The sequence below is a fragment of the Mus caroli genome, chromosome 7 (genome assembly GCF_900094665.2).
Source record: "Mus caroli chromosome 7, CAROLI_EIJ_v1.1, whole genome shotgun sequence".
In the NCBI taxonomy this organism is placed as follows: Eukaryota; Metazoa; Chordata; class Mammalia; order Rodentia; family Muridae; genus Mus; species Mus caroli.
Window position 1 is genome coordinate 67,543,852 of NC_034576.1, and position 16,961 is coordinate 67,560,812.

At 44.2% G+C, this 16,961-nt stretch overlaps 1 protein-coding gene across 1 annotated transcript in view; it reads right to left on the reverse strand.

Annotated features, from left to right (window-relative positions):
• Positions 1 to 16,961, reverse strand: part of Fam189a1 (family with sequence similarity 189 member A1) — a 401,022-nt gene that overhangs the window by 22,881 nt on the left and 361,180 nt on the right. The window contains exon 5 of the mRNA XM_021167781.1: positions 7,243 to 7,350. Within this exon, the coding sequence (XP_021023440.1) occupies positions 7,243 to 7,350 (108 nt within the window). The remainder of the gene's footprint in view (positions 1 to 7,242; positions 7,351 to 16,961) is intronic.

Genomic DNA, 16,961 nt, shown 5'->3' on the forward strand with positions numbered 1-16,961 from the left:
AAGCAGTCAACAGGGCAGCTCAGAAAGCTAGCAAGCTGCCTAGTCTCTGCTTCTGGGATGCAGCCTCCATCTTGTGCAGGAGCTATTTTTAAAGCAGCCCAGATGAGCTCATGCTGTTTGGAAAAAAAAAAATCTTTGCTCATCAAGGTTCTTCACACTGAATCCCACCCAGTTTCCAGCCTCCCACCAGCCGATGCCAAACACCCCCTGCTTTGAACAAGGTCTGTTCAGCCATCCTTCAGACCACACGTTCTTTGTTTCCTCTTTCTAGCAACTTAGCTCCTTCTTACCTGGCAAGCTGCCAGGCCTCCTTTAGGCCCAGGCAGAACATTGGTGACTGGAAGGTCTGTCTGCCAGCCCACATCCTCCATACTCAGGCTCCCTGCTCTGGAGCCTCATGTCTACAACAACATGGTCAGGTATAAAGCGTGATTCTGCATCTCCTCAGGAGGGTAAGAAATGGGCTGTAAGACATCTCTTCTGTCCTGGCTGGTTCTGTCTTCCCTGGGCTATCTAAACCACACAGACACCAGGACACTTGTGGGTGGAAGATGGCTGAGGTGTTCACAGATACACCCTGGGTTTGTCATTCATATAATAACAGTATGCTCCTGAGACCCTAGGTCCTGTCTGTTAGGAGGGAGGGGGCTTCTTCCGGGAATATAGGTCCCTGAAAGCAAGGGGCACTGAGAACTTCAGTTACTTGGCCCTGGGCAGCTTCCAAAGGCCTACAACACAAAGCTCCTAAAATTAGGCTCGGCCCACACAGCCTAGCTTCTATCGACTGGAGGAGACCATGAAGAGGTTAATGGACCTCAAACTATGAGTCAAATGCCTGGTCTACAGACACTGGCCAACCGCTGAGCACCACGTGACTTTGGTCACTTTACTGACCTATCAGTCTCAGGCTCCCTTTGCTTGGAGCTACCAGGATTGTTATATGAAATGCCATCCTCTGTCACAGATTCACTCAGCAGCATCAAAAGGCTCAAACGGAAGCCTCTGTCATAGTCTCTAGCTCTGTCTGGTGTCTCCATGTCTGATCTGCTGCAGGGAACAAGGTGAAGAGCAGGGTTGGTCGGCAAAAGTCTGGATGTCTCCTGGTGGGATTTGCCTGGCCCCTGTTCAGCACTGCCTTCCAGCTGCCCCCCCCCCCAGAGGCTGTCCCCAGCTTTCCTTTGGCACTCTGGCTCTCTCTGGATGGCAAACTCCTGGGGGTGGGGTATGACCTTGAGTATCCCACGCACCTGCTAGTTCCATGTTCACACTTATTAGGCCTATGCAAAGCGAACACCCACCTGCCCTTTCCTAGGGGGTTCTACTTAATGAACCCTGTGAGCAGAGGTGAGAACACAGGGCAATCCTATGAGATGACTGTGGCAAACTAAGCTATGTAACAGCTGAGGATACCTCTGAGGCGAAGGTGGCTCTGAGGGAAACAGTGGGGGCAGGGGGTAGGGGACGAAATTACTTTTACAAACAAAACCAGAAACGACACTGGAGACACTTAGGAGGTAAAAACGCCATCTCTACTGAGCTATATCAATAAACAGAATTGTATCATTAGGCAGCTAATATTTCTGCACGTTAGAGTGTCTGGGCTTCAGTGGTTCTGACAACAGGAGTAACGCTTGCTGTCGCAGGCATTCATGATGTTAGTTCTAACTGCAGCTAATTATCCCCAACACACATTTAAATGATAAGGAAGATGTGGGTACTTAGAATTCTAAAGTCCTAACAGTGCTGCTGAGCTCCGGGGTGTGGTAAAGACCTTGAGTTGCCTGTACAAACTACAGAGCAAACGCCCAGGAGCCCAGTGGCTCTGAAAATCAGCTAAGAAGGCCACAGAGCAAACAGAATGTGTCAGCCTGTGCCACGCATTTGGGACTCAGCCCAGCACCTCTGTGTGGAGAATAGTTACACACGGCAGCAGGAGCTGGGTGCGTGTATCCGAAGTACCCTACGGTTCTCTCTGAAAGCAGCCTTTAGTGTTGGTTATCAGGAGTGGGCACCAGGAGCCTGCAAAATGTTTACAGGGTCGGCTGCCCCATACTGTTCTTGTCATGAATTAGTACTTCTTAGAGGAGCTGTGGCTGTGGTATGGCACTTGTCAAGCATGTCCATGACCTGGGGTCCAATCTCCAGTATCACACAGATACACAGATTTATATATATATATATATATATATATATATATATATATATACAGACATATACACACATACAGACATGCATATAGGCACAAATATACACAGACACACAGACACACACCCTCCCTACATACATAGACACACCCATGCACAGACACATATACACACAGACACATACATACACAGACCTACACACAGACACGTATACACAGACGAACACACACATACACACACACATTGACACACTTAGACACACAGAGACATGCATCCTTAAATAATACTTCTCAATTTGAGAATCTCGAGTAAAAGCAACAGAAGGATGATTGGCAAGTACCACGAGACCCAGCTGAGCTCACTGATGGAAATGCACCCAGAACTGAGATGTCAAAACAAGGGACGATGACACTGAGATTGTGGTGAGCGGCTCGTGGCAGAACTGCCACACAGATTTAATACAACCTCAGTGTGATTATTTTTCAGGAACTGACATACCGATTCTGAAATTCATAGAGGATACAGGGGGAGAGAATTTTCACAACCATCTTGAGGAGAAATGAAGCTGGAGGACTCTCTTAAAAGCTCTTGTAACATGGTAACCAAGGCTCCATGGGATAGCCATAAAGGTAGACAGAAGACTAATGAACTAGAACCGAGGGTCCCCAATAAAACCATACATCTGTGGTCAACTCACTACCACCCAGTGTCACTAGTCAACTATTACTATTTTCATTTCAAGAAAAGGTGCTAGGAACCACACAAAACTGGCCCTCTGCCACACGGCGTACGTGACACTCAACTCAAGATATCCCTAAACATCAACTGAAGACTACAGAACTTTCAGAAGGAATAATTTCATTTTCTAAGATTAGGTGACAGGGAGACAGGACACCAAAATAAAAGCGGGAACGGACACAAAAGACACACTGGGCCTTATTCAAACTAAAATGCTGTGGTTTGAGATGTGACCAAGTATAAAGATAACCAACGGGAGAGGGGGAAAACATGTGTGCACGTCTGAAGAGAGACGTGAATCCAGAGAGAACGAGGAACTCTACGACTCAGCAATAAGAGATGACTAAATGTTAAAAATGGGCACAATAATGTCCATTTCTCTGCAGAAGATCTATAAGTAGCCATTAAACACACAGAAAGAGGATCAACATCATTAATCATGGGAAAAGTACAAATCTAAACTACCACGGGTAACACCTCACAACCACGAGGCTGGGGGAGGGGGACCGGAGGGAAGACGGTTATTTATAAGCATCTCGATTGGCACTCAGATATAACGGATGAATAGAAGGGCTCCCTGCAAAGCTTTAGCATCTGTCTCTTCCATGGGCAGGTAAGGAAGGTCACTAACTTATTTTTTTTATGTACTACTATCTAATTTAGCTTCTTCCAATAACCATATAGTATTCCTTTAATTAAATAGCTGAATGAAATGCACTATGAAGCCTGAAAAGATTTCAAGGCATCCCCCTAAATATCCTGGTTCCATCGGACAGGGTACATTCACAACCCCCTTGGGCCAGCCCACTTCTTCCAGGATGCAGCCACCACAGCCAGCCTGGACCAACTGTGGCCCACCATGTGACCACACTATTCTTAAAAAACTCATTTCCATAGTGTGATAGTTTAATTATGCTTGGCCCAGGGAGTGGCACCATGAGGAGGTGTGGCCTTCTTGAAGTAGGTGTAGCCTTGTTGGAGGAAGTGTATTACTGTAGGGATGGGCTTTGAGATCCCTCCTTTCTAGCCATGTGGAAGTCATTCTTATCCTGTTTGCCTTTGGAACAAGATGTAGAACTCTCAGATCCTCCAGCACCATGCCTGCCTGGATGCTGCCATGCTTCTGCTATTGTGATAATGGACTGAACCTCTTAGAACGGTAAGCCAGCCCCAATTAAATGTTGTCCTTTATAAGAGTTGCCTTGGTCATAGTGTCTCATCACAGCAATAGAAACCCTAACTAAGACACATATACTATATGATCTATCATCTCAGCAGTTCTGGCAGGAAAGAAAGGCTCAAATACTTAATGGCCTTTAGCACTAAAGAACTAAGACCAGTAGGTGGAGATGTGACTACAAGTTTATAAGCTGGTCTCAAAGCTACCATGGCTATCACCCGCTCTTTCCTCTGACTCCCCCCATGGTTCTGGGCACATATAGCTCAGTCTGACTAGGAGACCAGACCCTTACCTGTCCCATAGCATATGGCCACAGAAGGCCTCACCAGCAGCAAGCCTAAGTATTCCTACTTCTAAGCCAGGTTTCTGGTGGCACCTTGTTATGGCTTGTGTGCATTTAGTCATTCACTGTCCCTGTGTTGGAGAGTTGGTCCTTAGCATGGAGGTGGTGTGGAACCTTTCAGAGATGAGGTCTCTTAGGAAGGTGGGAATGGTGGGGGTGTAGATAGCCGACTGGAGCAAGGCCTTCGGAAGGAAGTCATGCCATGCTTTCAGTTCAGAGAGTTTGTTATGAACATGTCTTCTCCCACTGTGATGCTATCCACCATGCCATTCACTATGCCATCTGCCATGCTGTGACACAGGCCAGGGGTACTGATGAGTGCAGGCACCATGCTGTTTTGACCCTTTGGCCTTCAAAGCCGTGATTTAAATAATCTCTTTATAGGAATCTACCCTAGGGTATTTTGTCATCATAACAGAAAATTCAGACATAGCCTTTATAATTTCCATAATAATTTGCTTGTTTACAGAGCACCACAGTTAGTAAAGTATAGTAAAACAGTATGTTCAAAACCACTTGAAGTCATAGCTGTGACAACCATAGCTGTGATGTCATTACTGTGATGGGTACTGCTGTGATGTCATTACTGTGATGGTGCCACTGTGATGTCTTAAGTGTGATAGTAGTGCTGTGATGTCATTACTGTGATGCCATAGCTGTGATGTCATTATTGCAATGGTACCACTGTGGTGTCATTATTGTGATGGTGCCACTGTGATGTCATAACTGATGTTACCGCTGTGATGTCATTACTGTGATGTTCAGTAATTGGCTGATATTCCCACCACATTAAAAAAAAAAAAGAAGATAAAGCTAGGGGCATAGCAAAGTGGTAGAGCTTTTGCCAAGCCTATGCAAGGCTCCATCCCCTGCACTGCCAACAAATAAAAATATCAAACAAAAAAGTAACAGAGATCAGCAGTTTTTGAGGAAACTACTGGGCAAGTGGGTTCAGTGATGTGCTCAAAGTCACCACATATGCAAAGACAGTAGGGCCCAGATGTAGACATGTCAGACACATGACCCCAGGCCTACTGTTCTACATGGCCTCCAATAAGAACAATGTGTGTTTTGGTTTAATTCTAAAAGGTTACACAGTTAGAATATACCTTATTCTTATTTAGCTGGCAATTTTCATTTTCGTATTTAAAAGTAGGGGGAAACATATTGCTATCTTCTGCAGACTTTAGTTCTGTTAGTTTGGCTGAATTGGTGTGATATTTACAGATCAATAGCAAACTTTACTGAGATGGGTAGAACCTTCTGGTATTTAACCTTTCCTTTATACAGCATGCTGGAGAAAATTGCCAACACGAGGCCTCAATGAATGAGGCCAAAAGTTCATCCTGCTGAATAACTGCTTAATTAGACACCTTTCAGAATACTGTGACCTCTCAGAAAGGCCAGCTCGCTATGACAGCTGTGTGGATGTATGCTGTGGGTGCCAGGCTGCATGCCACATACAATTAGGACCAACGGATTTTAACATATTGGTAATGATGCACTCTGGCCTTATATCTTGATTAACAGATGCACTGCTAAAGGGTGGGTGATGGGGGAAGATTTAAAAGAAAAACCCACTACAGGAATAAATTATCCTTTCGTGAAATGCAGAAAGCGCTGGGTGGAGGGCACAGAGGCCTTGCAGGTAAGGCTGAAAGACATAGAGATGCACATAGAGAGCCTTGGCTAGGATGTGGTTTGTCCCAGCTCAAAATGGTGTTGTTGGGAGGTAGGTCTACTGGGAAGTACTTGGATAACAGGAATCAGCCCCTCCTGAATGAATAGATTAATACTATGTAGAGGGAACAAGGACTCACTCTAATAAGCAGAGTTAGCTACCACTTGGAGGCAGGGCTGTTAAAAAATAAAAGGAGGTTAGTTCTTCCGTTCTATCTCCTACACATACCCCGTTCCCTTCTGCAATTTGCCATGAGGTTTTACATCAGAAACTAACCACACACAGTTGTGCAATCTTGGGCTCCCCAGCCTCTAGAACTGGATGCTAAGTAAAACTGCTTTCTTTATAAATTACTTGGTCTTGGGTATTTTGTTACAGTAAGAGAAAACAAACTAAGGCAGACGGAGACTGCAGATGGGAGGGGGAAAGGGAGAATGGGCACAAGAGTGTCTCCTAAACTAAAACCAATACCAACTTCTCTTTACTATGAGTTTCACAATAATGGATTGGACCCTAGGCCGTGGTCCATTCATGCTGAGACAACAAAGAGCCATCACAATTTATAAAGTGTGTATCCAGAGATGTTTATTAATAAGCATGTGACCCCTGCTTTGGCCTCACCACCCCCACGGGAGCAGAAGGACTTAAAAAAAAAAAAAAAAAAAACAGATCCTGACCATAACACCAGATGAGGGTCACTAGACCATGATCTCAGGGTTAATTAGCAAATTTCACAAGTAAAGGACAGCCGTTTTTCATTTTCATCTAACAACCTCAAATTTCATCTATTACAGGGAATTCTGAAGAAGGACAGGCCTTGCTCTGAAGGTTCTGGGTCTGCAGGGTGTCCAGCAAGGCAATGCTTCCACTTACTCAGTGACACCTTCCAGGGGCTCTGCAGGGGATGTACTCTATCATACCATGGAACTCTGCAGATGTCTGAAGTAAGGCAACAGCAGCAAACAGAGAGTGCCTTTCTTCAGAGGGCAGCAGGAGGTGACTCCAACGCTCTCTGGGCATTTGGACTGACAGAACTCATGATTCTCTACCCAGAAGGAGCCATTTCTGTATTTCTATATTGGACTCAAGATGATTAGAGGAGGGAGGGCCGGACTGGCCATTCTGAAAGGGCCTGGGGCTGACTGAGGGCACTCACCATCTGCAGGACATCAGCAGAGACCATCTGCATGCAGCACATGGCTGTGGCCAAGGCACACACAATGGTGGAGAGGACATTGAGGGCACAGACACTGAAGAGGAGATCCTGCAGAAAAAGAAGGAGGAGAAGGGTCAGCTCTTGCTCATCACACAGACACAGAGTCCAGGGCACATTTACGTAAGTCTGGGTCTGGTCCAGCACGGGCCCAGCAGTCAGCTGCTTCACAGGTTGGCTTTATGCATGGCTGTAGTTTATAGCCATACTCAGAATTAGCCTTTAAAATACACACATTTGTTTCTTTCTTGACTGTGCAGCTCAAACTGTTCTCAATACTAAAATACGCCTTTCATAATTTTCATAATTGCTAAGAAGTCAGTAAAATAGTTAAGAAAATATTGGGAGATTCATGTAAGAAGGTGGGTAATTTTTATCAATCATACTGACATTCCACACTCTGATGAATGTTTAGTAAAGTGTCAAGTTTTTAAATGGTGCTTTTTATATTTAGGTAAGTGCAGATTCACGTGTTAATTGTCGGAAATAATGCAGAGTTATCATGCGAACCCGTAGGTAGAATCTTGCAAAACCATAGCTTAGTCCACTTTTACAGCCAGGTTACTGACAGTACAGTCAAGACATTGAACACTGTGGGTCTCACATGCTACTTCTTATAAACACCCTTCTCACCCCACCCCCACTGCTTCCCACCCCCAACTACCTTCCGTCAATGACTAGCTTGTTCCGCAATACGTGTTTCAAGAACAGTATATGAATAGAATCAGAAAGCATGAGACCTTTTGCATTTTGTTTTAATTCAGCACAGTTGTTTTAAGATCCACCAAGGCTGTTGTACACATTAACAGTTCATTCCTCTGTATTAGTGAGTAGTAGTCCTCCATATACATGTCCCCCCAATTAGTTAACGATCACCAGTTGAGGAGTACCTGGGCGATAAGCAATTTGAGACTAATATAAATAAAACTTGCAGGTTTTTATTTCTCTGCCGCAATTGTTCGAGACAGCAATCGCTGGGTATGGTTATTGCATAGTTGGTTTTGTAAAGAAGAGTCAAACTGCTCTCTAGGATGGCTGGGCCATTTTGTATTCACACCCGTGGTGCATGAGTGACCCGGTTTCCCCGCATCATTGCAAACATTTTATGTGGCTTCTGTTCTTGCTGTTCTGATAGGTATGCGTGGATTTACTAATCCAGCTCTATTTTCAATTTCCCTGATGCATAAAAAATGTTGAACAATTTCTCTTTGCTTGCTATTTGCCATCTGGCTCCCCTTTAGTAAAATGTCTTTCAGGTTTTGCTCATTTTCCCATTGGCTTGTTTGCCTTTTCATTCCTGACTTTTAAATGTTCTTTATACCAGTTCTTTCTCAGGAGTGTGATTTGCAAATTGTTTTTTCGGACTGCAGGGTATCTTTCTGAGCACTTCCCGTGGTGCCTGAGGTTTGGGGGCAATGGCAAAAATGCCACCAGATGGGTAGCCATCACAACAGGTCATTTGCTTCCCACCTTGGAGGCTGAGGATAAGATCTGGTGACCAATTTCTTGCTGAGGCCTCATCTCATGGGAACAGGGCAGCAAGCTCTCTGGGTTCTCAAATCCTTGGAGAACTCCACCTTCATGACCCCATCACTTCCTAGAGGCCTGATGCCGTAACAACATCACACCAGGTCGGGATTTCAGCAGATGGATTTGGAAGAGGGAAATGCTCAATCTACTGCGTGTGAACGTCTCATGGAGGATACATGAGTATTCATGTACTTAGTATTTAGAATACATTTAATATTAAGTATGAGCAAACAGTACAAGTTTTTATGTTCTAACATCCAATCTCTCTCCTTCCCCTCTCTCTCTCCCTTGCCTTCTCTCCCTCCCTCTCCCAGCTTCTCTCTCTGTGGACCATGCTTTGTGTACTAAGTCTGCCTAGCTCTAAATACTTAAACATTTTCGTATGTTTCTTTTTTAAACATGTAATGTATGTTCATGCCCATGATCCATTTTGAGTTAATTATTGGATAAGGTCTAGGCTGTAGCTCATTTTTTGTCGTTTTAATTTTAACATGCTCATTGTGAGTATAAAGAAATGTGATGTGTGTGTGTGTGTTTTCATGTGATATCTTGTGGTCTTGAATTCATTAGTTCTAGCCATATTTAAAGGTACTTCAGTATTTTCTATGCAGAGAATCAAGTCATCTGCAAATGTTGTTTCTCTGAAAATTTTTCTGCTGCTTATTTTTCTTTCCTTGTAGCACTAGTTGAGACTCTGACCACTGGGAGAAACAATGAGTTTAACAAGATGACAAAAGGTGCTTTCAACTTGGTCACCAAGCAACATGGCATTATTTTCCATCCTGGACAGTCTACTTAATGGCACTGTTCGTTGTCTTAGAGGGTCTACTTCATGGTATTTAACTGTCAAAAGGTAATTCATTCTTCTTTAGGAAATTCATTTTCAAATCCATGCCATAAACAGGAGTCAAAAACCTGACCAAAATTCACAAAACTGACCAATGATACTTCATTCAACTCCAACATTTTAGAGCAGGCAGAATAGATTCATCCCAAAAGCTACCAATAAAGATGATCTTTTCATGGAAGGACAAGGGTTTTGAGGTTAATCATGATGCTCTACCAAAGGGTAAGCATCCTTGAGAGGAAATAGAAGATGATGTCCTAAGTGACTTGACATTGTGCACGCGTGGTGATCTGTGTCTGTCCATCTGTCTAGTCCAGCAGCAATTCTAGGCCTATTCCTATCATCATGAGCCAGTGTTCTGTCTGTCACTGCAGAAGTGACTGTCTACTCCTTTCTCTCTGAACCCCCAAGGCCAGCTTGTGAGATACACAATAGGGATGATTGTGACAATATTATGGAGGATAGATTTAGCTCATGGCATTCCATGGTTCACATGGTTGTGTGGCCTATTGTGAATTTGGAGTCAGAAAAAGGATTCTGAATGTTAAGATCTAGCAACCCTCACTCTGAGGTTTATTATTCCCATCCTGGAGGTAAAGCCATCTCGATGCCTTTAAACAACATGAAAAATCAGATTCTGCCCAGCCCTGTGAGCCCAGGCTCTGCATCTCTAATCCTTTCAAATGTCTCTCCCTGGCCTCAGTAGCTTCTTCCCCAGCATATGCTAACAGTGTTCAACAGAATACCCAAGGGACACCCTCCTCAGAGCCCACAGTTCCGTCTATGTGCAGGTCTCCTCTCTCCTGAACTCTATCCTGAGAACTCTACTCCTTGGCTTGGTGATCTCACATTCTCAGCTGTGTCTCCTCAGTCCAGGAAGTCTCAGGGGGGCTCCTAAGTTCCTTTCCTTAGTACTGATCCCTGGGAAGTTTCTTCGGGAAATTAGCAGAAGCGGGGACTATGGGACTCCCCTTGTTTGCTGACCTTCTCTCAGTCCTTTATTGCATCTCCATACATTTAGTGGTTGTTTCAGGCAGGAGGTAATTCCCTGGTTATACTACCTTGGGAAGAGGCTCTGGGTGGTATTTTTTGTTTCACAGCATGGCAGAGCTGAACAGGCTGTGCAAAGTTGCTATGGCCACTTCATGTGCTCTCTCTGCTCCTGCAGTCACTAAAGAACTTGGTCACGAAACAGGACACAGGCACCATGCCAGAGAGAGGGTAAGGAGCTTGAGCTGTGTTATGTGGGGAACGAGTTACCAATGAAAATGGCCGATGTTGGAAAAATGGGAACAAGATTTTAATGTACAAATGAACAAGAAAGAAATTTGAAGGGTGTGGCACCGAACCTGAACTTCAATGGAGCTCAGCAAATATTAGTTGATTGAAAGTCTGGAAACATTGAAGGGCCTGGTGATGTGCTATTGGAGAGGGGTGTGATCAGGGACCACAGAAGTATGGAGATAGTGTCTGAGTGAGACTCCAGAGGCCAAGACAGTCTTGTGTTGGAATTGAGTGTGGAGGGGTGGGGGGTGGGGTGGGGGCAGGGGGGGAATAGTTGAAATGTGGAGGAAGAGATGGAGGGGGGCACGGGGGGGGGGAGAGGTGATCCTCCTGAGAGTAAACATGAGACTCCAGCAGCCCCAGAGGTTACAGAAAATGACCATTTCAAACAAGTATATCATGGAGAAGCTTAATTGCCAGGGTGCTATTCCACAGACAAACCAGACAGCAGTTGGAAAAGTAAGACTGCAGCTCATGATAGTGACCAGAGCTGGCAAATGAGAGGAGGAGCTGTCCTATGACCTTGGCCTTGAGGATGTCCTGAGGTGGCCAGTGGTCTAGTTTTACCCTAGAGCCACCACACTGCAGGGGTCAAGATTCCCCAGCCAACGTCCTGTAGAAGATGGGTCTTTGCAATGAGATCCATACTCTGGAAGATCAAAAGAACTCTTCTTTATCTATTTTACATATCTCTGAGGGTAATTCCAAATTATAACTAACACAGTGATCCCTATCAATGCAGTGTAGCTAGAAATAGAATAAAACCACCCGGAATTTCAACTTTAATGACCACATGACCCATTGTCATTGAAATGAATGTCCTAAAAATAGCACAAAATTTGCATACACTCCCACCAGCCTCATAACTTTTTGTTATGGATATGCATCGTCCCGAGGCAAACACTGCTCTATGTCTTGTGAAGTGTGTTTATCTGAAACACATGCCAAACTGACTCCTTTTCCCACCATTCCCCCAGCTGCTTCAGTGTTTGGCTTCTTCTAGCTGTACACCACTGGAGTTAGGTCTTAGTGTTTCCTTAAAGTCTCTTTCTGCTTTAAGCAATGCCTTTACCCTGGCGACGGCTTTCTCAGGAGAGCTCCATGGTGCTAACACCCATGTAAAGTCCCTTTCCACGGCCGGTCGAAACGACAAGCCTGGAACCAGCACATCTGTCACTGCTGACACTGAGTGTGACCTCTGCACATTCTGCAAGTTACTCTCCAAGGTTATTAACACTGACACCCAGGAAACTCACACACAGACACATCACACAGAGAACAAGAGCAAGAAGAAGAAAAAGAAAAGTTTTAGATACTTGGACACATGATGAACTCTCTGAAAATTCTCTCCTTTCCAAGTAAATCTGGAGACTGACAGCGTAATGCCTAGAGACAGGTGTCAGCAAGGGGAACTCACGGATCTACACACTAGGAAACCCAAAGCTCACTTTGATTCCTTTGTCTTTCTGGGACTGTCCTTGTACAGATGACACGCTCCTAGATTCCTTTCTACTGGTTCATGTACTCATTTTTTCTCTTCTGACATATTTTCTCTCTCTGAATAATGAAAGGGGTTTCGTAGGCCATTATCAGCAAGGGTGTTGTACATGAAGCTGAGATCCGGAGACAACAAATACCTGATGTAATTGGATGTGGGTGGCGTTGGGCTTTACCTGGAATATCTTAGCTATCTACTCCTTGGACTGGTTACTGCCTTGGCGTGTCTGACACTGACCGAGGGCTCTGACCTGACATTACTGATCTGTGTTGCGGGAGGGAGACAGTCTGCCATGGCTGTGGGCACACCTCCAAGTCCCTGCTGACTGAGACCTTGATTGTTCTGCACAGCTCACTTTCCTGGGCTGACTTTGCAATGAGCAATCTGAAGAAAGAGGAAGGAGGTGACATGCACCCAGACAAAGTGTAGGTTTGGAATGCAGGCACTGACTCCTCAGGTTTTACATTCCTCCTCTGTCACCCGAATCACCTTGTGTGCAGGCATCAGAATCCCTGTGTGTACAAGAGTCTATGATGGGAGCTCTGACCAAGGGCAGACACAGGTCAACTCTGCACAGTGCTTCTGTCGTGAGCAATTAGACTTCCCATCTCCAAACCAGGAGTCCCCTGTCTTCTGTCATAGAAATAACTGCAACCAGGAGCAACCAGGAGCAACAGGCTGGTTTGTTAGTTTGAAAGGAGGTGAAGTCTCAGGCCCTATGGTGGAAATACAAAATATTCCTATTCCATCTCAAAGAATATCAAGGCCAGAGGCCATGACTTCTACCACTGTAGATGGTAGAATGGTTTGTTTAAAACCAGGGACCCTAAACCATCACTTGAAAATGAATGTGTTATCTCATTGTGCTCTTTTGAATTTTAAGTTGAAGCTAGAAGGAAACAGTGTATTTAATTCCCACATTTCCAACCACACACAGAGGAAAAAAAAAACAAATTTAATGTTTTCATAAAGTAATGTAGAAAATGAGTCAGTAAAACAAGACACATGAAACAACCCTCTTGGTTTTGGTAGTATAATTAATGTGTGTGTGCATATGCATACTGTGACTTCCATTTTCCACATTTATTTTTTTTCAAAGAATTTGAAAATTGTGGAGCAGGTCCTGACCTACTTAATTTGCTTCTGCAGAGGGCCATGGTTGGATGCAGAAGTCTGTCTGGATAGCTTGAGTTCAGACCCTAGGAAAGGAGCTAAAATAAGGCTGCTCTCTAAAAAAAAAAAAAGCTGAGTGACACCAGTTTGAGCTGGGGTAGCAGTAAGCTTTGTGTTCAGGATGCAAGCATCCTGTTTAGGACTTGGGAATGTAAGCAGACTGGTCTGGCTCTGAGCACTAAGGGCTGCTTCTCATAGGAATGCCGCACAGGCAATGGAACTTCAGCTAAGGAGCTAGACTAGCAATTGATAGCTTCTGAGAGAGGGAGAGTCAGTTTTATTTTAAAGTGTGGCCCCCGGTGGGTCAAGCACACTCCAGTGAAAGACTATACATCCAAGAGGATATGAGAAGCACTGACTGACTACACCTGATGAGCTTGAAATTCTGAAAGGACAGGACACTGGGTTGGTAGAGAAGGTGTGGATCTCGGAGGAATGAGGGGAGGGTGTGAATGTGATCAAAACACTCAGAATGAACTTCTCAATGAAGTAGTTTAAAAGTGAGGGGAACGCGGCATGTTTTGTGGCCTCTGTTCCAACAGCTGTGTTGCTGAACTAGATGTGAAAAGAAAAACAGAAGAAAATTCTTCCAGATGAATTGAGGTGCAAATACCCTACATAAGATGTTGACGAGCTAAACTCTATTACCTGTGAAAACTCCACAATGTCACCAAGTTTAAGTTTATTTGTTTTAATATAATTCACTCTCTTAATGCTACTGGCCATGTTAAATGTAAAACACTATATAGTTATAGTCATCTCAATATGGATATATAATATAGGATTTTTTCAACACTAGTATTAAAGAATTTCAACATGCTAGAAATTGACAGGGATTTCTGTAATTCAAGAAACTGCAGCGAAGATGTAGGACATGAGGCAAAATTCTTAGCACTCACTATTAACTCTGGGCAGGAGGCTGATGAGATAATAAAAGAAGTGTTCAAATTAGAATGTAATCATTTATATAGGAACAATAGTTAAATTAAGTATGAAGCTCAAGCAGTGTTGTTCCAGACAAAGCAGATTGCACTACACATTCTCCATACTGCATTCCATCCAGAACCAGGACGTATTCTTCAAAGAATGTCATTGGCATTAGCAATGAAAGTAGGTGCATACTCATGAGTAAAGACAGAAAAGGGTGGGAAGATTGTGGGTACTCAGAAAGAGAAGGCAGTCAAGACAGTCATGACAGTGTGGCACAGTCTCACTGTCCATGAACTCCTATCTATACAGTCAGCCAACTGTGGATGGGAAGATTCAGGGGAAAATGAACCTATAGTGAACACACACCCACACTTAAAATATTCATTTATTTCTAATTCTTGTGTGTGTGTTTGGGGGGGGGGGTGAGGGTGCAAGGAAACCCATGCCATGATGCATGTGTGGAGGTCAGAAGGCAACTTTGGGGAGTCAGTTTTCTCCTTCTACTGTGAACTCTAGAGAAGAACTCACAATGTCAGCAGGGCAAGCACTTTTATCCACTGAGCCATCTCACCCGTGGAGTTTTGTTCTTGTCTTTAAACAATACAGTAAAACACTCATCTGCATAGAATTCACATTGCTGGCACCATGTTATTCTAAGTCTTCATAAGAATACAAGATATATGCTAACACTGCTCATATTCTATAAGGAACTTGGGCATCTTCAGAAATACCCTGCAGATACTAAGGAATAACACTGTGGCAGAGAGAGGAAATACAGACATATTTGGCAGAAGAGGATGCAAAGAAATATTAGAACTTGATGTGTGACTAATGAGGCAAAAAATGGATTTTTATGGAAAGAATGAATTAGTCAACAGTATCAAGAGAAATAGCTGTCCATACAACACCCATGGAGAGCAATGCCAAACAGATTAAAAAGGTTATGCTCAGAAAATAACAAACAAAACACACAAAACAAAACAAGCACACACAGAAGCATAGACAGATACATACAGACAAGGAAACATACAAAGACACACACGGAGACACAGGCACACACAGAGACACACAGACACACTCACACAAACACACAGGCACACTCAGAGGCACAGATTACAAACAGACACACACAGACATACACAGGCACACACACACAAATAAATAAACAAATAATAAATAAAGACAGAAGAAGCAAAGGAAGGAGGGAAGGAAGGAAGGAAGGAAGGAAGGAAGGAAGGAAGGAAGGAAGGAAGGAAGGAAGGAAGGAAGACAGGCAGGCAAGCAGGCAGGCAGAGCCAGATTTCAGTAATAGCTGAGAAATGCACATCAAAACCACAAGATAAGCTGCTGAGCAGACAAATTCTATAAATAACTATGCCACGTACTGGACTCAACAAGGGCGCTGAGACATTTCAGGAGGAACTGAAAACTGTATTCATTATGGAAAATAATTTGGTATTATCTTTAAATGTTAAATATTTCTACCAGTCTTTGCGGGTTGCGCTCACCTCCTGGCCTGTTCATGAGCACACAGGCGCTCGCTCACTCCAGCCAGCTCTGCTGCCAACAGCAAGTTTCCTTCTACAGGGCAGGTTGGAAAATTCCAGAGCGGTGAAAACAAGCTACCAACACCCAAAGCATAACCGAGGAACTCGTGGGTAAATGATCTAGTTATAATAACAGAGCGAGTAAGGTGGAACGGAAACGGTAAGAAAGCAGGAAACTGGACAGAGCAGAAAAGCTCTAGGAAAGAGCCAGGAGCCATACACAGCAGATCAATAAGAAAGTCTTAGGTCACGATAAACAACACCAGGCCCATCATCTATGGATGGAGGACCATAGGCAATGCCACGCCACCCACAGGGGAGAATTTGAAGACCATAAATCTGAAATATGCAAATGAAACGTTTGAATGAAAACATGAAAGCAATCTACAGCTCTGAGGGGGAGGCAGATAGGTGCCTCTCATTATTTGTGAATTTTATATCTGCAAATTTGGCTACTTGCTAAGACTTATTTTTAACTCCCAAATCTTTCTCTCCTCCTTTCTCTTCATCTCCCCCCCTACACACTCACACACACACACACACATCTGGATGCATGTGCACTGTGTGGGTCTGTGGCATGCTTGCGTGTGGTACATGCATCCATGAGTATGTGCATGCATGTGGAAGTCACAGTAGGATGCTCAGTGTTTTCCTCTATCACCCTCTGACTTGAGATGGGGTCTCCCCCTAAGCTTGTCCTCTGGCTTGATTGGTTGGCCAGTGAGTACTCAGGACCTGTTCCTCTCCCCTCACCCCAGAAGATGTCCCAACCGGTAAAAAGGACACATGCTCCACTATGTTCATAGCAGCCCTATTTATAATAGCCAGAAGCTGGAAAGAACCCAGATGTCCC